Raw genomic sequence first — 24,289 nt, 5'->3', positions numbered from 1 at the left:
TGAGGAGTTGGGCACTACTGAACGATTAAACATCAACAAAACTTTCTCAACAATGAGTGTCTCAAAAGTGGTGTGGATTGCCTTGGGAAATAGTGGGTTCTCCCCATACTGGCAGTCTTCAGGCAGAGGCTAAAGGAAGATCCTTGCCAAGGATGTTGTGGAAATGATTCAGTAATTGATTGGATCAGAAGTCCCTTCCTGCTCTGATATTTGGTGATTTGTTTCCCATTTGCCTAGGGCTCCTTTTCTACTAAATGCTGCCTCTGCTTCTATCCTACAGATGATCACAGAATAGGGGGCCCTTAACCCAACCCCTAGTTTGGGGAAAGCAATGGTCAACGCACCCAACCCTTTTTTTATTTCCACCTGATGCTGGAAAAGGATAGGAAAGACAAAAGGAATCTAGCTTTAGCTGTCCCAGTTTCTCAGTTCCTTTGGGAGCTGCCAATTGGAAGTCAGGCCAGGAGACCTCAGCTGCCATCAGCCATTGGGATTGGGGGAAGCCAGATGGACTGTCTTTTCCCCTCCTGTCAATCTGAAGAATGAAGAGATCCAGCAGCTGAGCCTTTGAGTAGGTGGGTGGGTGGGGTCCAGTCCTTTGCCTACCCCTGAAACAGCCTGCTTGATGAAGGTAGTCATGAAATAAGCAACAGGAACTTGTAGGGCCAGAGTCTTAAGAAGAATATTCTGTGTTCTAAGATCCCTCAGAACTCTGATATTCACTCTTCTAAGTACCCAAGTACTGAAGGGGGGGGGGGGGGGGGGAGAGAGAGCATTGACTGGAGAATTCCAGTTCAGATTCGAAGTATCTGAAGGATCTTGTTTGAATCTTCTCACCCCTGTGGGCCTCAGATTCTTCCTCTATTAAATGAATGGATTAGGCTGGAGAGGCTCTGAGATTCCTTCCAGTTCAACATCCTTTCCAAAGATTTAGTCCCTACACTCCAAGCGTTGGCATCTTGGATTCCAAAGTCTCTTCCAGCTCTGACACTATGCCCTGGGTCTCTCTTCTCTCTGACGTTCAGAGTTCTGAGTTCCAAGGTTCCTCTGCCTTCCAGCTCTACATTCCCAGGTACTCCTCACAGCACGCCCCCGTCCCAGCTCTGACATTTTATGCTCTAGGTCCTTCTCACCGCTGACATTCTGGGTTCTAGGTTCGAAGGTTCCCCTTCCCCGTCCCAGTTCTGACACCCTAGGTTTGAGGTCCCTTTCATCTCGGATACTCTGGGTGCTGAGGTCCCTCTTAGCTCTGACATTCGGCGATTCCAGCTCCCCCTCCGCCCCTCCGCCCCTCCGCGCCTTTGGCTCCTCCCCCGGCTCCTCCCGGCGCGGCGGCGCTTGTGCCAGCCCCTCCCTCCCGGGGGTCTGTCGGTCGGCTCCCCGCCTCGGGCTCCCGGCGGCCGGGCGGGCTCCGCACTGCCCAGCTCTGCGCGGCCATGGACGGGCGGGCGGGCAGCGCGCGGCCCGGGGAGGGCCAGGGGCCGTCCGCGTCTCAGCAGCCGCCGCCTCCGCCGCAGCCTTCTCCGCAGCAGCCTCAGTGTCCACCTAAGCCGGAGCCTCCGCAGCCACAGTCGGAACCGCAGCCGCAGCCTCCTCAGCCGCCGCAGCCGCCGCAGCCCGAGCGGGAGCGAGAGCGCGAGCCGGGCCCGGGCCCGGGGGGCTCCGGGGGGCCCGGCAGTCCCGGGGGCCCGGAGCCCGTGGCTGAGCCGGAGCCTGGCGGCCGGGCCCGGGGCAGCCTGGGCGCGCGGCCCGGGAAGCCGCCCCCCGGCTCGGCCGCGGCCAAGGGCAGCCCGAACGGCGAGTGCCGACGCGGAGGGGAGCCTCCGCAGTGCAGCCCGAGCCCCGGCCCCGGCCCCGGCCCGTGCCCCTCGGAGGATGTGGCCGCCGCCGCCGCCGCTGCGCGGGGCCCCAAGGTCTCCTTCTCATGCGCGCCCGGCTCCGGCCCTGCCTCGGGTCCCGGCTCCCCAGGGCCCGTGCTCAAGGCGGGCGACGAGGCGGGGCCCGGGGACTGCGACGAGGCCGGCCCCGGCGGGGAGGCGCGGGGCAGCCAGGCCAGCTTCCTGCAGCGCCAGTTCGGGGCCATGCTCCAGCCCGGGGTCAACAAGTTCTCCCTGCGCATGTTCGGCAGCCAGAAGGCCGTGGAGAGGGAGCAGGAGCGCGTCAAGTCGGCGGGGGCCTGGATCATCCACCCCTACAGCGACTTCAGGTGCCCGCTGCCCGGGACACCGGGGCAGGGAGCGCAGTAGCGGGGGCAGGCCTGAAGGGGGCGCTGGGGGTGGGTGGGAGGGGGGACCTGCTGAAGGTGTTGAAGGTGAAGGGGGGGTGTCTGCAGTTGTGCTGGGAGACCCTACAGGGCCTCGGGAGGTGAAGAAGGAGGGGGAGGTGGTGAGAGGGAGCGCTGACCTCTGGAGTTAGAGAGGGGCATATTGTTTGGGGCGGGGGCGGCGGGGAGCGGCGGGGTTCGGAGAGCTGCGTGTTGTCGAGGGTCTGGTGGCTGGGGGTCAGAGAGCGGTATGTGGTGAATGGAGTGGGAAGGGTCGGGGTAGCCGCATAGCAGGTGTGCGAACACGTCAAGATCCAGGGATCTAGGAGAGATCCCAAGAGACCTGAGAAGTACCTCTATATTTGGAGGAGGAGGGAGTGGAGAGGTCGATGAAAAGGACAAATGGAGGGGAAGGTCAGGGAATTGGGAAGGCCCGGGTCTTCTGGAGGAACCCGCCCAGCCCAGACCTGGGCAGGAACAGCTAGGGCAAAGCGGGCACTGAAGAAGGACGGGGAAGGGGCGGGGGCAACATTCCTCGATTCCCTGGGAGGGATTGGACGCCAGGGCTCCCAGGTCGGGGTTTGGTAGGGGTGCGCCGGCCTCAGGAGGGATGTGAGGGGTGGAGGAACAGAGGCTCAAGGACGCGGGTCTAAGAGCTGCCCTTCCCCTCCACCATGTTAGTCTGGCTCTGAATCAGAGAGGGGGAGGCCCCTGCCTCTGTTTTGTGTGTGACCATGTGTCATTGTGGCTTTTCTCGGGGACGTGTATGTCTATGTGAATGGGCGGTTTCTCTGTGAGTTTGTGTATCCGTGTGTGCCTGTGTGTTAGCTCTATCAGTGAGTTGTTTGTGTGGTGGTGTGTCAATATGTACCCATGTGTCAGTGCAGTGGGTGACACTCACATTCTTCCTTTATAAGATGAAAGGGCTGGATTTACAGCTCCGGCAGAAAAAAGTCTCCCATGCCTTCTCCGAGTCCCAGGGCTCGGAGACTTTCAGCACCAAGGACAGCGGAGGCCACTTCTCTCAGGGATCCAGCCAGTCACTTAGCCTGCTCGCGCCTGAGTAACCACCTTTCTGCTACCGCAGGGCTGGGCCTTGGGCAGCTCCGTCTCCTGCTGTCCTCTCTGCTTGCCTTCCTCTATCCATCCCTGCCCTCTCCCTCTGCTTAGGGCAGATAGAAATCCCCCTAAATCTTGTCTCCTCCTTCCACCTTGTGTGCTTCCTCTCCTGTCTCTAGGAGTCTAAACAGGCTGTTCTAAGGGGAATCTGAGGATCAGGGGTCCAGGACAGACAGGAGTGCTTGGGCCCTGTTCTTTTATCAGTGCTTCTAGGCCTCCATCCCTACTCTGTTCAGGAGCAGAACTTCACCATTGTTTTGTCCCAGACCTACTGAGCTGGGGAGAGGAGTGAGGCATTGTGCTGTGAAAAGAGCACAGGCTTGGAAGTCAGAAAACCTAGGTTTGAATTCCAGATCTGGTTACCTGTGTGACCTTGGAGAGTCCCTTCCTTTTTCTAGATCTGAAAAGTGAGGGAGTTGGACTATATTTTCTTCTACTGTTCTGGGTCTTGTGATTCAAAGGTGTAGAGAAGGTTTTTTTTTTCCCCTTTTGTTTGTTTATTTTGAGGGGAGAGAGGGGTCCCAGAAACAAGATGGAGGATTGGTTAAATTGCCTTGGGGAAAGTAAATTCCTTATGCTCCTCTTTCTTCTGGAAGATATCTTAGTGACCCAGTCTCTTTAGTTATGTTCTAAATCTGGGGGCATGTGCCTGATCTTCCCCTGGGGGGCAGGATGTCTCAGCTGCTCAGTTCTCTCTAGACAAACCTTTCCTTGAGAATAGTGAAGAAAACACAGATCATGGGAATATGGAACACTTGTTCTGGGCCAAAGCATCCTTTATTTTCATTGAAGAAATTTACTCAAACCACTCTCTTCAGGGCCTCAATTTGCCCTTCTACAACATGGATGAGGAAAAAAAAACCATGGATGGAATATTTCCCTTTGGGGGTGTCAAGAGGATGACTGATGGATGCTTGGCACTCCTTAGAGACACCAGCAGGGAGGGACAAGGAATTATTATTTCTCTTTGAAGAATGTCCCCCACCCCCTTTCCAAAGTGGATTTGTCTCCAACCATTCGATGTGTGGGTTGACCAGACGGTCCCAGTCCCACATCCAGCCTTGGATGGTTCCTTAGGGTGAGGTCTATTCCTAGGGTATCTGGTTATGGGTAGGGCTCCTTAGCCAAGAGACTGAGGGAGGTCCCTAGGGGAAGAATGTTCCCTACAGATGGAGAGACCCTTCAATCTAGTCCCTCCCATCAGTGGGCTTCCCTAATCCAGGACAGTTGGGTATTGTCAGAGTTCCATGCTTTTGAGTTAGGGAGATGAACCACCCAGAACAATCCCACTTCCCTTGTCTACTCCCTTGATGCTCCAAACTTTCTGAACTAAACTATTCCAGGATGAACTTAATTTCCTGGAAAGGAAGCAGGGATGGGGAGAGAAGAGATTAGAGAGCCAGGAAGTCTGGATTTAGTATAATAAAAGGAGGACTGATTCTGAAGTCAGGAAACCTGGGCTTTAGTATTATAGTTGTGCTTTTAGTTTTCCATGTGACCTCAGACAAGTCCCTTCCTCCATGTAAGCCTCAGTTTCCCTCTCTCTAAAAGAAAGGAATTAGAGTAGTTAGTCCTGTCCAACTCTAATATTCTGTGCTTTATTTTCCAATATCCCTCCCAATTCTGACATTCTATGTTCTAAGGCCTTCCCAGCTCTGACATTCTGTGTTCTAAAGCCCCTTCCAGCTCTGATCGCAACTGATTCACAGCTGGAGGGGATAAGAGAGGGGGCTCAGATGTATGGAAAAGGTTGGGTCTCTTAGTGACAGGTACTAGAGACATCAAGGTGTGGAATGACCCTGCACCCTTCACAAGGAGACATATAAGTACCACTCCTGTCCTAAGATGACCTCTGATTGTAAATAGAGAAGGACCCCCTACACATGTCTACTTCTTCCTGAGGCCGATGGGAATGGCTCGGAGAAAGAAGCCACTGACGACTCCCAGTATTCATGAGGAATTCTGCCAGGTTCCCCAGTTCAGTGGAGCCAGGTCCTAAACTCAGGCATCCTGCCTCCTGGAATCCTCTCTTCCATTCCTTTCTCCAATTAGTCTGCTCACCCAGGACTTCTATTCTGTTGCAGGTATTGTGTTTACTTATATGTTTGTAAACAAATATTATTACCCAATATTTAGGGGTGAGTTGATGGAATGAAGAGAGAAAAGGCAAGAGTTATCCTGAGCAAGAGGCTAGCATTCTGGAAATTAGGGTTTGGTGGATTTTTTAAAATCCTTACCTTCTGTCTTAGAATCAATACTGTGTATTGGGACAGAAGAGTGGTAAGGGCTAGGCAGAGGGGGTTAAGTGACTTGCCCAGGGTCACACAGTGAGGAAGTATCTCTGAGGCCACATTTGAAGCCAGGACCTCTTGTCTCTAGGCCTGGCTTTTAATCCACTGAACCAACTAGCTGCCCTCTCCCCCCCAAGGGTTTTTTTTAAACTCTTACCTTCCATCTTGGAGTCAATGCTGAGTATTGGCTCCAAGGCAGAAGAGTGGTAAGGGCTAGGCAATGGGGGTCAAGTGACTTGCCCAGGGTCACACAGCTGGGAAGTGTCTGAGGCCAGATTTGAACCTAGGACCTCCCATCTCTAGGCCTGGCTCTCAATCCACTGAGCCACCCAGCTACCTCCCCTCTCCCCTCCCACACAAGGGTTTTGATAGCCTTGTAATGGGATATAGAGAATAGAGTTCTGGTTAGCAATAAGGAGACTTGGATTCTGATTATGGTTCTGCCACCATGTGGCAAGTCCCTTCCATCTCTGGGCCTCAATTTCTTGTTCTGTAAAATGGAGAGAACCCTTATCATCTCCATTCCTTGTGGGCTGTAAAGCTTAAAAGTGGTGGACACAGCTAGGTACTTAGGTGACCTGCTGCAGTGTAGCCCCTTTTCTTGTGTAGCACTTGGATGGAGTGGGGTGGGGCATTTGCTGGCTCCCAAATAGTATCCCACCTCCTCCAGCCAACTGGAGAAAAGGATCTGTAACCCACAGAATTGCTAGTGGGGGCCCTTAGAACCCAGGCTGTCAGAGCTAGGAAAGCATTTAGAATACAGAGGAGAGACTATTAGGATGAGAAATATCTTACATGGAAAGACTTTAGAATACAAAAATGTCAAAATTGTAAAGTGCCTTCAATATTATCTCATCCAGGAGTTCTTGAGGTCTGTGAATTTATTTTTGTTTTTAATATTTAGAGAATTGTTTTTTTCAATTAAATTGTTTTTGTTAATCTTATGTATTTTGTTTTATGCAATTAAAAACAAAGTTTGGAGCTGCTGATCTAGTCCAACTGTCTGCTAGGTGGAAGAAGCTTCTTTTGTGCCATCTCCCATACACAGTTACTCAGTCCCTGCTAGGCATCTAGCTTGATTCATTAGACAGATCGAGTCCCTTTGGGATTCTAGGTCCTTCATGAAACTCTATGATCAGCTGCTTAACAAAGGTTGACTTGATCTTGGGTGGGTTAAATTCTCCCCAGATGGCTGTAGAGATCAGCCGATCACAAGGTTGGAGGTCAAACCAGAAACCTTATTTACAAATCCCTGGGAAATTAATTCCTGCATTAGCATCTCTGGGATAAACCACAGAGCTGACATGAATCATGGAGTTAATGCTTCTCCCCCTCACCCCTTATGTTCCAGTTCAAGGGAGGGAGAGATGGGGGCTTTAGAGATAATAACCCAGCCCCACGAGTTTCCAAAGGGCCTTAGCTTCCTTTCTCCTAGACAGCTGCATTTTCTATAGATGGCCTATCTATGCCTAGAATGATAGACTTATTTTCCAGATGGGGAAGCCTGAGGCTCAGATTGATTAAGGGAGCCTGCAAGGTCACAATATCAATGGGTGAGCAATACCTACAGGAATGATGCTTAATCTGTCTTCTGCCACATTCCCATCCTGTCACTGAGGCCCGGGCTAACTTGCAACTGGTGGTGTGGGGTCTGATTTAAGCTAGAAAGAGCCATAGTTCTCATGCTTGGGGGGTTGAAGGGAAGAGGGAGAATCCTTGCTTCATGAGTCTAAGGAAGTGGGTGGCAGCTGTTACTGCATCTTCCCCTCCTTGAATGGTTGAGTGGCCAAAAGAGTCCCTGGGCAAAGGGCATCTTTGCCAGTCTCTTGATGCCCATAGCCCTGGAGGCTGACCAAGTGGCACCTACCTGTGAGTTTCCCTCTCACTGGGTCAGAACAAGCCTCCAGAGGCCAGTGATGTATCCAAGCTCTTCTAAGACATTGCCTAGTGAAGGAACAAAGCTCGCTTCAGGGGTGGTTCTGAATCAGGAGTGCTGGGACTTTCTCTCCTAGGCATCCCAACATTGCTGGACTATTCACTTTCTTCCCAGACTCAAGAGTGTCTGACCAAAGCTATTCCTTAGCATTTTCTGGTGCTCTGAAGAAGGTGGGAAATGGATGGGAAATCCCATTAATCCTTGATTCGTGATCTTTAAATGTCTAAATCTAAAAATAAACAAATAAATAAATTTAAAATTTTTAAATGATCCCAGATTCCTAACCACAAATGATTCCTGGCCCTGGTTGTGGTTTTCCTGACGGTTGGTTGGGGAAGTTTGTCTCCTTTCTTGTCATTGCCCCCATTTGACCTCTGTCACCTTTGGCTCTGAGCAGAGAAGATCCTTTTAGGTGGATGAACTGTGTCCTGTGAGAAATGGCTCAGAATGACACTCCATGCCCTGGAAGGATTCCCAGAAAGTTTTGTGAGTACTGAGGAGAGCAGTGCCAATTGCCCAGAGCAGGTTTCTCCATTCCTCCATTTCTCTCCTAGCTGGTAGGATCTCAGATCTGTGAGGGACCTGAGCTTCTTCATCTTACAAACAGGGAAATGAAGGACGTGAAGGATCTTGTCTGTGGTCACAGAGTGAGCGCTTTCTGACTCCCTATCCAGGGCTTTTTCTACCTTAACTTTAGCAGCAGGAAGGATGAGATCCCAGGGCTGGAGCCAGGATCCCCAGCCTGAGGCTGGTCCGGCTGGCATCGACATGGGTGCTTGATCAGGCATGGCTCAGTTCCAGGGCTGCTATGGGCCAGCTGAGGACATTTGATAAAACGGAGTAGCTTTGTCCAGTTGAGGCAGGGAGCGCCCTGGGATTGCAGTGAGAAAGGCAGCAGGAACTCCCCTAGCACCACAGTGTAGTGGAGGGCAGCAGGACGGGCAGCAATCCTGTGCTAAATCCAAGGGCAGGGCTGGACGTATCAGCCCTGATCGGGCCTTATCTGCCATGTATTATGTCCAGCTCTAGGTCATATTTTAAGAAGTGGGGCCTCGTGATCCTGCCACATGAAGGATTTGGGGTTGATTTAACAGTGAGAAAACTTAGAGGATTCTGAGAATTGTCATTAGGTATTAGAAGGCTGCCTCCTAGAAGAGGGACTAATAGACTTCTCCGTGACCCCAGAGACCAGAACTAAGTGCAGTGTAGGTTCTGCTGAATCAGATCTTGGCTCAATGTAAGGAAAAACTTTCTAACAATCAGACTTGTCCCAAAGTGGAAAAGGCTGCCATGGGAGATAGTGAGCTCTCTGCCGTGGGAAATCTCAGTCATGTATTGCTTCAGGTGAGGGTGGAATGGAGGAGGCCATTTGGACTTGAAGTCAAGAAAGAGGAAAATCAGTGAGAGAGCTGGTGTGGATCCTGGAGGCTGAGGATTGAGGAGGATGAGGGCTTACTAAGGGGAAAGGGGGAATCAGTGAGAGACTTGGCAAGGGAATGAGGGGGCTTGATGCATTCCAGGGTCCCCTCTGTAGCTGGGATCCTGATCCCAGGGCCTTGGGGAAGAGGAAGAGGAAGCTTAGTTCTTGACCCATCTTGAAGATTTGCCTCTAAGGAATTCACATCCTGGGAGCATTGAAGTTTTAATTGAGGGTGAGGGTGGAGCAGGGCAGAAAAATCTTCCTGAGTGTCCCTCCTGATTTTTCTGCTTTGCTGAAGGGAGAAACAAGACTTCTTTAGTTCATCTTGTCCTTGCCGTGGCTGCCTGAGACCTTGCAACATCCTGAGAAAGGTCATGGGGAGGCCAAGAGGATGGGGACTAGAATGGGTCCTTGGGAGCTAGGATCTGGGGCCTAGGTTATTGGAGGCTTATCCCTTTCCTCCCCCAGCTTCGGCCTCAATGGAAATGCTGATGTCTAATTTGGGGAGTGTTTGAAACCAAGATTGCTTTTCTGGGAAAACCCACCCAAATCCTCTGGCTCTTCTTTTGGTCCTTCCAAGACCCTCCTGGGCATTTCACTTCACCTTTCCACATCCCGCTTTTGTCACCTTATAGTCTTCTAGAAGTCCACTGGAAAGCCATCCATGGCTCCTAGCTTTCTGCCTTCTCAATGTCCCCCTCGGCTGGGAAGAGCTGTTGGTGATGGATCAGGGCTCCACAGGAAAGTAGTCCCTTTCTTTTCTCTGGCCTCAGTTTCTTCATCTGTAAAATGAGGATGTTGGACCTGCTACCTTTCCTACCTCAGACATTAAATTCCTGATGAATATTATTGAAGGGTTCTTAACCTAGGATCTGCAAACTTGAAACATATATTTTATATATTTATAATCATTTCAATATATTTGGTTTCCTTGGTAATCCTATGTATTTTCTTTTATGCCTTTAAAAGCATTTAAATGCATTTAAAAGCAAGAAGGAGTCAAAAGGCCTCACTAGACTTCTAAAGGGGACTGTGATACAAAAGAGATTAAGAACCCATTTAAACTAAAGGCTGGAAGGGACTTCCATGGCTGTCTTCAGGCAACCTTGCTCTCAGTGCAGGAACTCCCTTTATGGCTTTCTTATGGAAGCTCACTTGGTCTCCACTGGGATATATCTTCTGTAATGAGGAGCACTCCTGCACTCACTCTCTCTCTCTCTCTCTCTCTCTCTCTCTCTCTCTCTCTCTCTCTCTCTCTCTCTCTCTCTTTCTCTCTCTCTCTGTCTGTCTGTCTCTCTCTCTGTCTCTCTGTCTGTCTGTCTGTCTCTCTCTCTGTCTCTCTCTCTGTCTCTCTGTCTGTCTGTCTCTCTCTCTGTCTCTCTCTCTGTCTCTGTCTCTGTCTCTCTCTCTCTCTCTCTCTCTCTCTCTCTCTCTCTCTCTCTCTCTCTCTCTCTTTCTCTCTCCCTTTCCCTTCCTTTTTCCCTCCCTCCCTTTCTATTTGGCTCTCTGTCTCTTTCTCTTTCTCTGTCTCTCTCTCCATTTCCATTCCTCTTTAGAAAACAAAACAAATCAAAAGAACAGAAAAGCTGTTAAGAGCTAGGCAATGGGGGTTAAGGGACTTGCCCAGGGTCACACAGCTGGGAAGTATCTGAGGCCACATTTGAACCCAAGTCCTCCCAACACTAGACCTGGCTTTCTATCCATTGAGCCATCTAACTGTTCCTTCTGTTTCTCTTTTGATTAACTATAATCGTGAGGAAAATGTGGTGTGTGGAGCACTCTGGACTAGGAGACAAGATACCTAGATTCTGTCCCTAGCTCTTCCACTCACTCATTTTGGGACATCTCCTTTCCCTCTTTGTGCCTCGGTTTCCCCATCTCCGCAACAGAAAGGTTGTCTCTCACTCCTTTTCCAACTGTCATCTTTTATGAGAGGGAGTGGAGGAAGCTTCTTCTCAGGGACAAGGGACAAATAGGGTTGGAGACAGAATTGGAGACTTGAATGCTATGACCAACTGCCCCTTTTCCTGGCCCACAGGTTCTACTGGGACTTCACAATGTTGCTGTTCATGGTGGGAAACCTGATCATCATTCCGGTGGGCATCACCTTCTTCAAGGATGAGACCACAGCCCCATGGATAGTGTTCAATGTGGTCTCAGATACCTTCTTCCTCATGGACCTGGTTCTGAACTTCCGCACTGGTATCGTCATAGAGGACAACACTGAAATCATCCTGGACCCTGAGAAGATCAAGAAGAAATATCTTCGCACATGGTTTGTGGTGGACTTTGTGTCCTCTATCCCCGTGGATTACATCTTCCTCATTGTAGAGAAGGGCATCGACTCAGAGGTCTACAAGACTGCCCGCGCCTTGCGTATTGTCCGTTTTACCAAGATCCTCAGTCTCCTGCGCCTGCTGCGTCTTTCCCGCCTCATCCGATATATCCACCAGTGGGAAGAGGTGAGGCCCATGACCTGGTTAGAGGGAGTTTGGCACCTCAGCACATTGGGGAATTGGAGCTGCTCCCTGGTCCCCAAGGGAGAGAGGAAGAAAACAGAATGAGAACATTCCTTCCCTCCTCTCTCCTTCCTTCCTGTTGCCTTTGCTTTCCATCCTTTCCTTTCTTCCCTCTTGTCTCCTTCCTGTGATCCTTGGTAGATCTCCTTCCTTATTCTTTCTTTCCTTTCCTTTCTTTTACTTTTATATGGTGTCCTCTTTTCTTTCTTATTTTTGTTGCCTTTTCCCTCCTTCCCCAGCTTCCTTCTTCCCTCCTTACCTTCTTTCCTTCTATCTCTTCCCCTATCCCTTCACTTCTCCATTACTTTCTATTTTCCTTTTTTCCCCTCCCCTTCTTCCTTGTTTCCTCTGTTCCCACCTCCCTCCATTCCCCTCTCCCTTCTTTCATTCCTCCCTGCTTTCATGGGTTTCCTTCCCTCCTGCTCTTTCTTCCTTCTTCCTAGCTTTCTCCCATTCCCTTTCTTCATTCTCCTCTCCCTTTCTCCATGTGTCCTTTCTTCCCTTGTTCCTTCCTTCCTTTCCCCTATCCTCCTCTCTCTTCATTCCACTCTCCCCATCTCCATTCCTCCTTTCTCTTCTTGCTTCTTTCTTTCCCTTTCTCCTTTTCTTTCTTTATTTGGTTCTTCCCCCCACCCCACCCTCATGCTGTCTGGTCTCTCCCTGCCTTCCACTATCTCACCAACGTTTGTTAAGATCTTACTGTGTTCTGGGCTGAGCTGAGCTGAGCTGAACTGAGCTGAGCCATTCACAAAGATGGATAAGCTTCTCTCCCTACACAGTCTAGCAGAGGACATAAGCTACATCCAGAAATGACAGGAATTACCATAATAAGTCATTGCTCCCATTCTGATGCTATCTTTAGGGTTTAATGGATATTCAGAATAATAGCAACTCCTTTGTCTCTAGGCCAGACCATGCTTCTAAACCCTTTAGTTTTTCTAAAGGGCTTGGCCCCCAACCACCCTGTCAGGCAGATAACGGCTAAGAAGCTGAGGTCCAGAGGCAGGATTAGAACTCAGGACATCTGGGATTCTAGGTTCTTTTCAATGAACCAACCAATGGTCAATAAGTGAGCAAGATTGTGGGAGAGACTCAAGAACCCTGAAGGCTTGGAGGAAAGGATCACTCCTTGGTTGGTGGGGTAGTTGTGGGGGTCATCCAGGGCAACTTCCTCAAGGAGGTCGAGTTTGAGCTGGGGCTGCAGAGATGGGAGAGCTTTCTGCTGAGAGATGGAGCCCCCTGAGGATCTCCTCCTCCCAAGCCTGGCCCAGCTCTTCCCTCCCAGCCCCCCGAAGAGCTCTGTGTGTGTCTCTGGATGAATAGAAAGGGACGGGGAGGGGGGTGTCTAGTCAGGGGGGCATGGCACAGCTCTAAATAGCTTGGCGTGTCTGAGGTGGCTCCGAGAGGGCTGTTCCTCTGTGTGTGTGTAGGTGTTGGGTGTCTAGCCAGGGGGTGTGACCAGGCTCTAAATAGTCTCTGTGTGTTTTTGGAGATTCAAGGGGGGCTGGGCTCAATGGAGGAATGGCTAGCGGGGTGCTGCTTCTCACGTCTGGGCGTTCGTGTCTCCTGGGCCCTCCCTGGGTGTCTCTGTTGGGCTCTGCTCTCTTTGCTAGGGATCTCTGCCCCTGTGGGTGTTTCTGACTTGTGACTTTGGACCTCTCTCTGGGTGCTGTTCCTCTCCCTCTCTGTCTCTCTGTCTCTCTCTCCCTCTCTCTCTCTGCCTGTCTCTCTCTCTCTGTCTCTCTCTCCTCTTCTTTCTCTCTCTTTCTCTCTCTCCCCCTCCCTTCTCTCTCTCTGTCTCTCTGTCTCTTTCCCTCTCTCTCTCTCTGCCTGTCTCTCTCTCTCTGTCTCTGTCTCTGTCTCCTCTTCTTTCTCTCTCTGTCTCTCTCTCCCCCTCCCTTCTCTCTCTCCCCCTCCCTTCTCTCTCTCTGTCTCTCTCTCCCTCTCTCTCTCTGCCTGTCTCTCTCTCTCTGTCTCTGTCTCTCTCTCCTCTTCTCTCTCTGTCTCTCTCTCCCCCTCCCTTTTCTCTCTCCCCCTCCCTTCTCTCTCTCTGTCTCTCTGTCTCTCTCTCTGTCTCTGTCTCTCTGTCTCTCTCTCTCTCCTCTTTTCTCTCTCTTTCTCTCTCTCCCCCTCCCTTCTCTCTCTGTCTCTCTCTGTCTCTCTGTCTCTGTCTCTGTCTCTGTGTCTCTGTCTTTCTCTCTCTCCCACAATGTTTGCCTCTGAATGCATTGCCTGGCCCCTGTCTGTGCTAAGTCCCAATCTAATAGACCCTGGAGCCCTACCTAGGTTCCAGCTTCATGTGTGGCTTGGGGAAATGGTCTCAATTTTCCCATCTGGAAAGTGGGCATTGAGTGAGACCTGTACTGGAGAAATCAGCCTGGGGATGAGGGGTGGGACATTCCTTACCTCTCCCTCATTGGTTCTCTCGAACCTCTTCCCTAGATCTTCCACATGACCTATGACCTGGCCAGTGCTGTCATGCGTATCTTCAACCTTATTAGCATGATGCTACTTCTGTGCCACTGGGATGGCTGCCTCCAGTTCCTGGTACCCATGCTACAGGACTTCCCCAAAAACTGCTGGGTCTCCATCAATGGCATGGTGGTAAGTCCTCAGACTCCCCAATATCCCCCCAAACCTCCTAATCCCTGGGCTTGACCCCCCCCAAAACCACAAAAAATATAAACACTTCCCAAGCCTTAATCCTGGACTGGCCATCCCAGATGCTCCTAAAGCTCCTCATTCCTGAGCCTGGCTGCCCAGACCTCCCATCTCTCCATCCTCCCAGGCCACTTTCCTGGGTGGGCCATCCCCACCCCCATTCCTCCCAGATCCCCCAAGCCCATCCCTTCCATCTTCATCACGTCTCGAAATCCAGGCCCGGGTTATATAGGGGCAGCGTCCAGAGCCTGGGATGGGGCCCACATCAGGCGTGGGGGTGGGCAGCCTGAGCAGGAAGGCAGAGAAAGAGCAAAGGAAGGAGTGTCCGAGGAGGATCTGGGAACCAGGCGCCAGCTGCAGCCATTGTTCTCCAGCCCTACACACAGAGGACAGTTTTCCTGAATGGCCTCTCCCCAACCCCCATCCCTTGAGAAGGGCAAATGAGGACACAGGAGGGCGAAACTCCTCAGGAACACAGCTGCAGGGCCGGGGAGGGGCCGCTGCATCGTCCCTGACCCCCTCCCAGTCTCTCTTCCTCTGGCCACTGACCACATCCTCTTTTCTCTGTCTCCCTTCATTTCTCTGACTGGCCCTCCTTCAGCTTCCAGCCTCTCTCTGTCCCTGCTGCCATCTGTTTCCCCAGCTCTGGGACTTTTACTTCTCTGTCTCATAAAACAGAGAGTGTCAGAGCTGAAAAGAACCTCAGGACATAGAATTCAGAGCCAAGTGACCCTTAGAACCCAGGATGTCAGAGGTGGAATTTTAAAATGCAGAATATCAGAGTAATGAAGAACCTTAGAGCTTAGAATTCAGAGCTAAGAAAGACTTCAGAACAGGGAATGTCAGAGCTGGGAGAGACCTTAGAACAGACAATGTCAGAGCTGAGGGTCCCTTAGAACAGAGAATGTCAGGGCTGGGAGGGTCCTTAGAACAGAGAATGTCAGAGTTGGGAGGGAGCTTAGAACAGAGAAGGTCAGAGCTGGGAGGGAGCTTAGAACAGAGAATGTCAGAGCTGGGAGGGAGCTTAGAACAGAGACTGTCAGAGCTGGGAGAGACCTTAGAACAGAGGATATCAGAGTTGGGAGGGTCCTTAGAACAGAGAATGTCAGAGCTGAGGGTCCTTAGAACAGAGAAGGTCAGAGCTGGGAGGGAGCTTAGAACAGAGAAGGTCAGAGCTGGGAGGGAGCTTAGAACAGAGAATGTCAGAGTTGGGAGGGTTTAGAACAGAGAATGTCAGAGTTGGGAGGGTCCTTAGAACAGAGAATGTCAGAGTTGGGAGAGACCTTAGAAGAGAGAATGTCAGAGCTGAGGGTCCCTTAGAACAGAGAATGTCAGAGCTGGGAGGGTCCTTAGAACAGAGAATGTCAGAGTTGGGAGGGAGCTTAGAACAGAGAATGTCAGAGCTGGGAGGGTCCTTAGAACAGAGAATGTCAGAGTTGGGAGGGAGCTTAGAACAGAGAATGTCAGAGCTGGGAGGGTCCTTAGAACAGAGAATGTCAGAGTTGGGAGGGAGCTTAGAACAGAGAATGTCAGAGCTGAGAGAGTCCTTAGAACAGAGAATGTCAGAGCTGGGAGAGACTTTAGAACAGGGAATGTCAGAGCTGGGAGAGACATTAGAACAGAGAATGTCAGAGCTGGGAGGACCCTTAGAACAGAGAATGTCAGAGCTGGGAGTTCCCTTAGAACAGAGAAGGTCAGAGCTGGGAGGGTCCTTAGAACAGAGAATGTCAGAGTTGGGAGGGAGCTTAGAACAGAGAATGTCAGAGCTGGGAGGGAGCTTAGAACAGGGAATGTCAGAGCTGAGGGTCCCTTAGAACAGAGAATGTCAGAGCTGAGAGAGTCCTTAGAACAGAGAATGTCAGAGCTGAGAGAGACTTTAGAACAGGGAATGTCAGAGCTGGGAGAGACATTAGAACAGAGAAGGTCAGAGCTGGGAGTTCCCTTAGAACAGGGAATGTCAGAGCTGGGAGAGTCCTTAGAACAGAGAATGTCAGAGCTGGGAGAGTCCTTAGAACAGAGAATGTCAGAGCTGGGAGGGAGCTTAGAACAGAGAAGGTCAGAGCTGGGAGGGAGCTTAGAACAGAGAATGTCAGAGTTGGGAGGGAGCTTAGAACAGAGAATGTCAGAGCTGGGAGGGAGCTTAGAACAGAGAAGGTCAGAGCTGGGAGGGAGCTTAGAACAGAGAAGGTCAGAGCTGGGAGGGAGCTTAGAACAGGGAATGTCAGAGCTGAGGGTCCCTTAGAACAGAGAATGTCAGAGCTGGGAGAGACATTAGAACAGAGAATGTCAGAGCTGGGAGGGAGCTTAGAACAGAGAAGGTCAGAGCTGGGAGGGAGCTTAGAACAGAGAAGGTCAGAGCTGGGAGGGTCCTTAGAACCCAGAATGTCAGAGATTGAATTTAAAAACCCCAAATAGTAGAGTAACAAAGACCTTAGAGCTTAGAATTCAGAGCTAGAAAAGACTTGAGAACACATGTCAGAGCCAAGAGGGTCTCTAGAACACAGAAAGTCAGAAATGAAAAGAATCTTAGAATAGATCAGGTCCAAGCTAAGAGGGACCTTAGAAATAATTGAGTGAACTACTTCATTTGATAGATGGGGAAACTGAGGCCAAGAGGGGGGAGGGGCAGAGCCCCTGTGGCAATCAGTCCTTGGTAGTGTGACTCTGAGGCTGAGTGTGTGGATGGAAAGACAGGTGATCCTGAGTGGGGTGCAGAGGGCGGGTGGCCTTGCGCCCTGGCAGGGGATTCGGAACCCAGCCCACCCCCGTGACGGCTCTCCCCCTGCTCCTGCTTCAGAACCACTCCTGGAGTGAGCTCTACTCCTTCGCCCTGTTCAAGGCCATGAGCCACATGCTGTGCATTGGGTATGGGCGCCAGGCTCCCGAGAGCATGACCGACATCTGGCTGACCATGCTGAGCATGATCGTGGGGGCCACCTGCTATGCCATGTTCATTGGCCACGCCACGGCCCTCATCCAGTCCCTGGACTCCTCCAGGCGTCAGTATCAGGAGAAGGTGGGTCTGGGTAATTGGTGCTGGGGGGGTGGGGAGGCGATAGAGGCGGGCCCTGCCCTCCCGGAGCCCACCAAGGGAAGGAGGAGGCAAAGCCCTGTCAGCAGCCACCTGAGGAGGGAGGACAAATCATCTGGGCCAGGTCCAATCCCTGGCATTTGGGAACATGGACAGCGCCTGTCCTTGGCCTGCAGAATTCTCCTTTTTTTTTAAACCCCTTACCAATACTGTGTATTGGCTCCAAGGCAGAAGAGTGGTCAGGGCTAGGCAATGGGGGTCAGGTGACTTGCCCAGGGTCACACAGCTGGGAAGTATCTGAGGCCAGATTTGAACCCAGGACCTCCCCTCTCTAGGCCTGGCTCTCCATCTCCTGAGCCACCCAGCTGCCCTTAGGAGTAACTTTTTCCAAGGTCACAGAACTAGTTAGTGGCCGCGACAGCTTTGGATCTGACGTGTTCCTGTCCTCCAGCCACGAAGCCTTTCAGTGTTGTCCAGAGAATGGTCTGCCCGACCCGCACTGCCTTCTCCCCGCAGTCGGGACAGCCTGGGAGAGAGGATCGGCCCATGGGCACTGGCATTCCAACATCGGATGCCCACTTGGGATGAGGAATGTCTCAGCTGGCCCTCACGCTGGAGCTCCTCGTGGTGCCCAGGGGTGCCAGCCGGGATGAGCTCCGGCCTGAACCTCTTTGCCTTTTTGCCTTCTCTCCTAATCCTACCTCCCAGCTCATGGTTGGGCATCGTGCCCACGCTGGTACCTCACACCCAAACAATGAGGGGGTGGCACCACCCGGTCAGCCATCACGGGTTCTTGGTGACCTCAGGGAGGCTGCAGCTGGGGCCAGCACTGGGCACGGGGGGCAGGGAGCAGGACATATGTTTGGGCATCCCCCCGACTCCTGGCACAGCCTGCCACCCCCAGGCGGCCAACAGAGATGCCCGTCTTGGCAGTTTCCGGTAATGTCCAGGCTTCTTTTCTTCTTCGGAAACTCCTTAAGCGGCTGCCTGGCCCCCTGTGCGCCTGGGCCCGAGGGGGGCACTTGGTTTTTCCTGCCACTTCTCAGGAAGGAGATTCCTAGAAATATTTCACCAGAAGGCCTCCTTCCCAATGAGGCTGTCCCAGGGAGAAATGGCCCTAGCAGAGTCACCTGGCTCCTTAGCCTCAGTTTTCTCATCTGAAAACTGGAAATAATAAAAGCAGCTGCCTCAGAGGTTCTTGGGAGAATCCAGCGAGATGATAGACTGAAGGCCGTCTTCGGTGTGATGATGGCGGTGCAGGATGGGGGGGTCCCCAGGGGCTGGCTTGGGGAGCAGTTGGGATTGGGGGGTCAGGGTGGGATGGGCCTCGAAGAGGCGGGCCCTGACCTCTCTCCCTCTTCTGGTGACCCCCAGTATAAGCAGGTGGAGCAGTACATGTCTTTCCACAAGTTGCCCGCTGACTTCCGGCAGAAGATTCACGACTACTATGAGCATCGGTACCAAGGCAAGATGTTCGATGAGGACAGCATCCTGGGCGAGCTGAATGGGCCCCTGCGAGAGGTGAGGCCCTGGGCACCGAGGGGAGGCCCCCTCTTCCTTTTTCTCCATCGTCTTTTGTTCATGTGGGTTACTGCTGTTGAGTCCTTTCCCTCGTGTCTGACCCCATTTGGGATCTTCCTGGCGAAGGTCCTGGACTGATTGGCCATTTCCTTCTCCAGCCTCCAGGAGGCAAACAGGGTTAAGTGACTTACCCAGGGTCACACCGCTAGTGTACCATTTTCTTCTCCGGCTCATTTTACAGATGAGCAAATGGAGGCAAATGAGGTGGAGTGACTTGCCCAGGGTCACACCGCTAGTGTCCGAGGCCAGATTAGAAGCCATCCATGTCTAGGCCTGGCTCTCCAACCCGGAGCCCCCCAGCCACCCCTTATTCCTATCATTTGTCTCACCCATCTGCGTATTTTTGTCCCTTGTCTCCTTCATAGACTGGAAGCGTCTTGAGGGCTTCCAGGGCTTTCCTCTTTGCCCGGCACCCCGGAGGCCCTGACCAGGTCCTCCTTGAATTCGGCGGAACGCCCGCCGCCCTCTCCCCTAGCCCTGCCCCTCTCTGACGGCCGGTGCCCCCCTCCACCCTCGCAGGAGATCGTGAACTTCAACTGCCGGAAGCTGGTGGCCTCCATGCCGCTCTTCGCCAACGCAGACCCCAACTTTGTCACGGCCATGCTGACCAAGCTCAAATTCGAGGTGTTTCAGCCCGGGGATTACATCATCCGGGAGGGCACCATCGGCAAGAAGATGTACTTCATTCAGCACGGCGTGGTCAGCGTCCTCACCAAGGGCAACAAGGAGATGAAGCTCTCGGACGGCTCCTACTTTGGGGGTGAGCCTCCCCCCGCCCCCGCCCCCCGGGCCTGGCTGCCCGAGCAGGGGGGAGGGGGGCACGATGGATCTGGGGGAGGGGGGCCTCTCCTGAGGCCGGATGGCCCTCCTCCTTAGAAAGGTCTTTTGGCTGTTGAGGAACCAGCTGCCCGTCTGTAGACAGGGCTCCGATTCTGGCAGGAGCCGGGCTCCCCCGACGGCCTCCACGTGGGGTCCTTCAGCCTCTGTTGGAAGGCGTCCAGCGAGAGGGATTTCTAGCCTCAGTTTCCATGACCCTGGCCTAGTCACTCCGCCTCGTTTGCCTCTGTTTCCTCCTCTGTAAAATGAGCCGGAGAAGGAAATGGCAAACCGCCATTTTTTGCCCATCGGCCATTTGGCCTATTTAATGACCTCAGCATGGGGAAGAGCCCTCATTTCCTTCCCTACCCCAAGGCCATGGGGAGGGCGGCCCCTCGGAGCCCTAAGCGTGAGCTGTCACTACTATTCAGCGGCATGGAGGAGGCGCCACAGTGTGAGTGCCGGGCCAGGAATCCAGAAAACTCTTCCTTTCTGCCTTGGGCCAGGCAATGGGAGTTCAGTGACTTGCCCAGGGTCACCCGGCTAGGAAGGGTCTCGCCCCCCACCCCCGTGTGCCCCGTGCCTCTTGGCTCAGAAGCAGGACGCGCCGGGCTCGGCCTCCGTCTCGGGCCCTGCCCTAACCCTGGCTCCTCCCTGTCCAGCAGGGCTAGTCACTGATGGGAGTATTGGGGGCTTCCCGGGGACCTTGGGGGCGTTTCTACTTCCGGTACCCCCGGAGCCCTCCCAGGGAACCCCCCATCGTCGGGCCTGTGGAGGCCCCGCGGGGAGCGCCCTGGGCTCTGGGGGGGAGGCCGAGGCCCACCCTGACGTATCCCGGGGCCCCCGCAGAGATCTGCCTGCTGACCCGGGGCCGGCGCACGGCCAGCGTGCGGGCTGACACCTACTGCCGCCTCTACTCCTTGAGCGTGGACAACTTTAACGAGGTGCTGGAGGAGTACCCCATGATGCGGCGGGCCTTCGAGACGGTGGCCATCGACCGGCTGGACAGGATCGGTCAGTGCCGCGGGGGGACGGGGGGGGGGGGGGCCGAGCCGCCAGCCCGAAGGCTGTCCCAGCACAGGGAGCCTGAGCAGCGCCCTTAGGGCGGCGGGGCGGTCCAGAGGGGGCTCAGAGGGGACGCTGGGCCGAAGGAGCAGAGGGGGCTCCCCGGCCCCCCGGCTCTGGCTCAGCCCCGCCTCTCCGGCCCTTCCAGGCAAGAAGAACTCGATCCTTCTGCACAAGGTGCAGCACGACCTGCACTCGGGGGTCTTCAACAACCAGGAGAACGAGATCATCCAGGAGATCGTGAAGTACGACCGGGAGATGGTCCAGCAGGCCGAGCTGGGCCAGCACGCCGGGCTCTACCCCGCGGCGCAGCCGCAGGTCACGTCGGCCATCGCCACCCTGCAGCAGGCCGTGGCCATGAGCTTCTGCCCGCAGATGGCGAGCCCCCTGGTGGGTCCCCTGGCCCTGAGCTCCCCCCGGATGATGTACGCCCAGGCCGTGCCCAGCCCCTTCTCGGTGTCGCCCATCCTGTTCCAGGCCCCGCCGCCGCCGCAGCCCCCCCCTCCCCCGGCTGCGGCCAGCCCCCCCTCCCAGAGCCCGCGGGCGAGCCGGACCTTCCCGTACGGGGCCAAGGGCGAGTCGGGCTCCCAGCTGTCCCTGGGCCCGGCCCGGGCCCCAGGCTCGCCCCAGCGGCCCGCGGCCCACAAGAGCACACAAGCCCTGCACACGCCCTGCCTGAGCCACGAGTCCAGGCCTCTGTCGGCCTCCCAGCCGTCCCTGCCCCAGCCCTCGGGCCCCACGCCGGGCCCTCCGCCCAGCACCTCCCGGGAGGCCAGCAGCTCCACGCCGCGCCTGGGGCCCGGCCCGACGCGCCTCGCCCTGCCGCACCAGCTGTCCAGCGGCTCCGTGTACGCGGGCCCCGGCCCGGCCCCGGTCCAGGACTCGGGGGCCGCCCGAAAGGATTCTGCCGCCAGCGCCCACGAAGCGGACTCGGCCAGATCGAGGCTGTCTTCCAACTTGTGACCCTCGCCTGGGCCTTGGGACGGGGCTGGCGGCCGTTCCCGGCCTCCTCTCTCCCTCGCCTCCCCAGGACTGAGGGGACCCGGAGGGGAGCTTCGGGGGGCACCGGGACCCGGGGGCCCCCCGCTGGGCCCGGCTCGGCCCGGCTCCGTCCTGTCATCCAAGACCAAAGCCCTGTCTCATTCCTGCTGACATGTCGGGAGCGCCTCGGCCCTCTCCTCTGCATCATAGAAGCCATAGACCTATAGCATAGACATCCGTGCGTGTGTCCGTCCGTCCGTCCGTCCGTGTGCGTGTCTCCGTGTGCGTGAGGGGGCCCGAGCCCGGGCAAAGGAGACGTGGCCCAGTCCCTCGCGGGACCCCTCCCCGCCCCCTGCTGTCCCGCTCTTGGTTGGCCCCGAGAGAAGGCTTCTCTGTGCATCCCCGGCTCGAGGCCTCGCTTTGCCTCTCCTAGAGAACTATAGGACGTAGAGTACAATGTAGAAAGTAGACCGTAGGCTATGGGAGCTGGGAGGGACCCCAAAACGTAGAATGCCGGAGCGGGAAGGGCCGGAGAGACTGGCTAGTCCCTCATTTTTTTAGATGGGGAAACTGAGTCACAGAAAGGAAAGGATTTGCGCGAGGTCGTGGCAGAGCCCAAGTCTGAGTCCAAGACTGCGGTTCTTTCCTTCGTGCTACGCCGCCTGCCATACCTAGGTTGGTAGGTTTCCTGCTCCCCTAAAAATAAAAAATAATTTTTTTTACATGAGAAGGGGCCCCCTACCAATTTTCCACTTTCCTCGTCCCTGACCCCTCCAAGATATTAGGGACTCTAGCCCCTTGCTTTCCTTCCTTTCTCCTCTGAGCCACCCTCGGCATCAAGGTTAGGGGGGCTTATGTCACCTCTGTGCCTCAGTTTCCCCATCTGTAAAATGGGGGAAGAATGCTACCCTGCCTCTCCTAGGGTAGGTGCTTGGGGATCCTCAAAGGGGTGGTGGTCCACTGGCTGCTGGTCCCTTGGATCTCTTCCCAGAAACCCCAAACAAGACCCGGGTTGTCCCACTATTCTGGGGACTTTGAGGAGGTCAGGCAGCTTTGCAGAGGCCCCCTTGCCCTGGTGTGTTTCCCTAGGTCTGTGTCCCCTCCTCAGTTTGTTTTTTTGTTAAGCGTAGTGTCCAGCCCAACTGAGCTGCCGCCCTGCCTTCCCACTGCCCCTGCCTTTGCCTGGTGACCCTGAGACGGGTTGTGGAGGGCACCACGGCCCTCTGGGCAGCGCGTGGTCATGCTGTCTGTCCTGGTGTGCTTGTGGCGCGTGCGTGCGTGTGTGCGTGTGGCGTCTGCATGTCTTGAACTCAGAACCCACAGTCCGGCCATACTGGAGCTCAGGGGACATGGGGAGACAGGATGGCTTAGGGGGAAAGCTCCAAGCGGCGTGGGCAAGGCTGGAGGATGGAGCCCGGCTCTGAGGCCCCCTCTGCCCACCAGCCTCCCATTTCTCATCGGTGGGGAGTGAGGAAGCAGCGGCTCCCAGCCAGAGGCTCCGAGCTGGGCACAGAAGGAGGACCTCCCTGCCTCCGCCGGAGCCTGCTCGTTCCTTGGAGGGGGGAGAGGGGGCGCTGCTGCGGAACCTTTGGCTCGGGGTCCTCGGCCCACACTGAGTTTTATCAGATCACTCAGCCCGTTCCCTCATCGTGCAGCCTTTCTCCCTGAGGCTTCCCTCCCTGGGTGGGCGGGCATCACTTTCCACTCCCTCACCCACCCAGCTGCTGCCATTCTGTTGAATGTATAACTGACGATAGGACAAAAAGGTAGCAACTCTCCAATCTTGTCTCCGACTAACCTTGGGGGGCCCCTCGGGAGACCCCCCGCCCACTTCCACCCCATCCCGTGCAATAAACATGAGTGCATTGGCTTCCTGGGCCTCCGTCTGGTTCCTCCAACCCAACCCTTCTTCCCCACCCCCAGGAAGAAATGGCGGCAGCCCTGGGGGGTCCCCCTCAGTTGGGCTGAACTGGAGCCCAGGCAGAGTTGGGCCCAAAGGCTCCAGATGAGAATCCTACAACTTCACGGCCCTGTGAGCCCCTCCGCGGGCCAAAGAAAGAGGCTAGCTCGAGATGGGGACGGCGGCGAGCTCCAAACAGAATTGGAGGCCTCTCGCCTGGAGAGGAGAGCCCAGCTGAGCTAGACAACCACCCTTGTTTATAGATTTCTCTCCATTCTATGGCCTCGTGAGGCCACTCTGGACTCCCCAACGTGTAGATCCAGACCCAAGACTAAACGTTTCCGTTCTTGGGCTTGGCAGGGACCAGAGACTTCCGGCTGGGGCAGAAGGAAGGGCTCCTGGAAGCCATCTCTACCACTTCCTGTTCGTAATAGCTGGGGCAGATGATCTCCTGATCTACTCAAAGGGTTGGCGATTCAAAGGTTCTTAACCTTGTCTCATGGGCCCCCCCGGCTGCCTGGGGAGGCCCATCAACCCCTCAGAATGCTTTCAAGTGCATAAAATAGGTTGGATTAGGAAAGGAAACCAAGTCACTAGAAAAGAGACCGTGTGCTTCACGTGCACTAGTGGGAGCAATGCTGTCCTCCCGGGCAGGGGCTTGAGGAGCTTCTCGGTGAGCAAAGGGCCCCACCACCTCCCCCTGGAG

General features: G+C 54.5%; 1 protein-coding gene across 1 annotated transcript; it reads left to right on the top strand.

The window, feature by feature from the left end:
• Nucleotides 1-1,351: 1,351 nt before the first annotated feature.
• Nucleotides 1,352-23,553, top strand: HCN2 (hyperpolarization activated cyclic nucleotide gated potassium and sodium channel 2). The gene is made up of 8 exons (XM_056822082.1): nt 1,352-2,206; nt 11,068-11,491; nt 13,991-14,152; nt 17,007-17,225; nt 18,615-18,761; nt 19,341-19,581; nt 20,487-20,651; nt 20,851-23,553. The coding sequence occupies exons 1-8, from the start codon at nt 1,437-1,439 to the stop codon at nt 21,663-21,665; spliced, it is 2,943 nt and encodes a 980-aa protein (XP_056678060.1). The 5' UTR covers nt 1,352-1,436; the 3' UTR covers nt 21,666-23,553.
• Nucleotides 23,554-24,289: the final 736 nt, after the last annotated feature.

The sequence above is a fragment of the Monodelphis domestica genome, chromosome 3 (genome assembly GCF_027887165.1).
Source record: "Monodelphis domestica isolate mMonDom1 chromosome 3, mMonDom1.pri, whole genome shotgun sequence".
Classification (NCBI taxonomy): domain Eukaryota; kingdom Metazoa; phylum Chordata; class Mammalia; order Didelphimorphia; family Didelphidae; genus Monodelphis; species Monodelphis domestica.
This window is presented reverse-complemented; position numbering and strand designations above follow the sequence as displayed.

Bases quoted from the DNA above. Each gene is read 5' to 3' on its own strand.
- HCN2 (XM_056822082.1), top strand. From the start codon at position 1,437: ATGGACGGGCGGGCGGGCAGCGCGCGGCCCGGGGAGGGCCAGGGGCCG. The intron at 2,207-11,067 runs GTGCCCGCTGCC...CCTGGCCCACAG, and splicing joins CACCCCTACAGCGACTTCAG to GTTCTACTGGGACTTCACAA. The intron at 11,492-13,990 runs GTGAGGCCCATG...CCTCTTCCCTAG, and splicing joins ATATCCACCAGTGGGAAGAG to ATCTTCCACATGACCTATGA.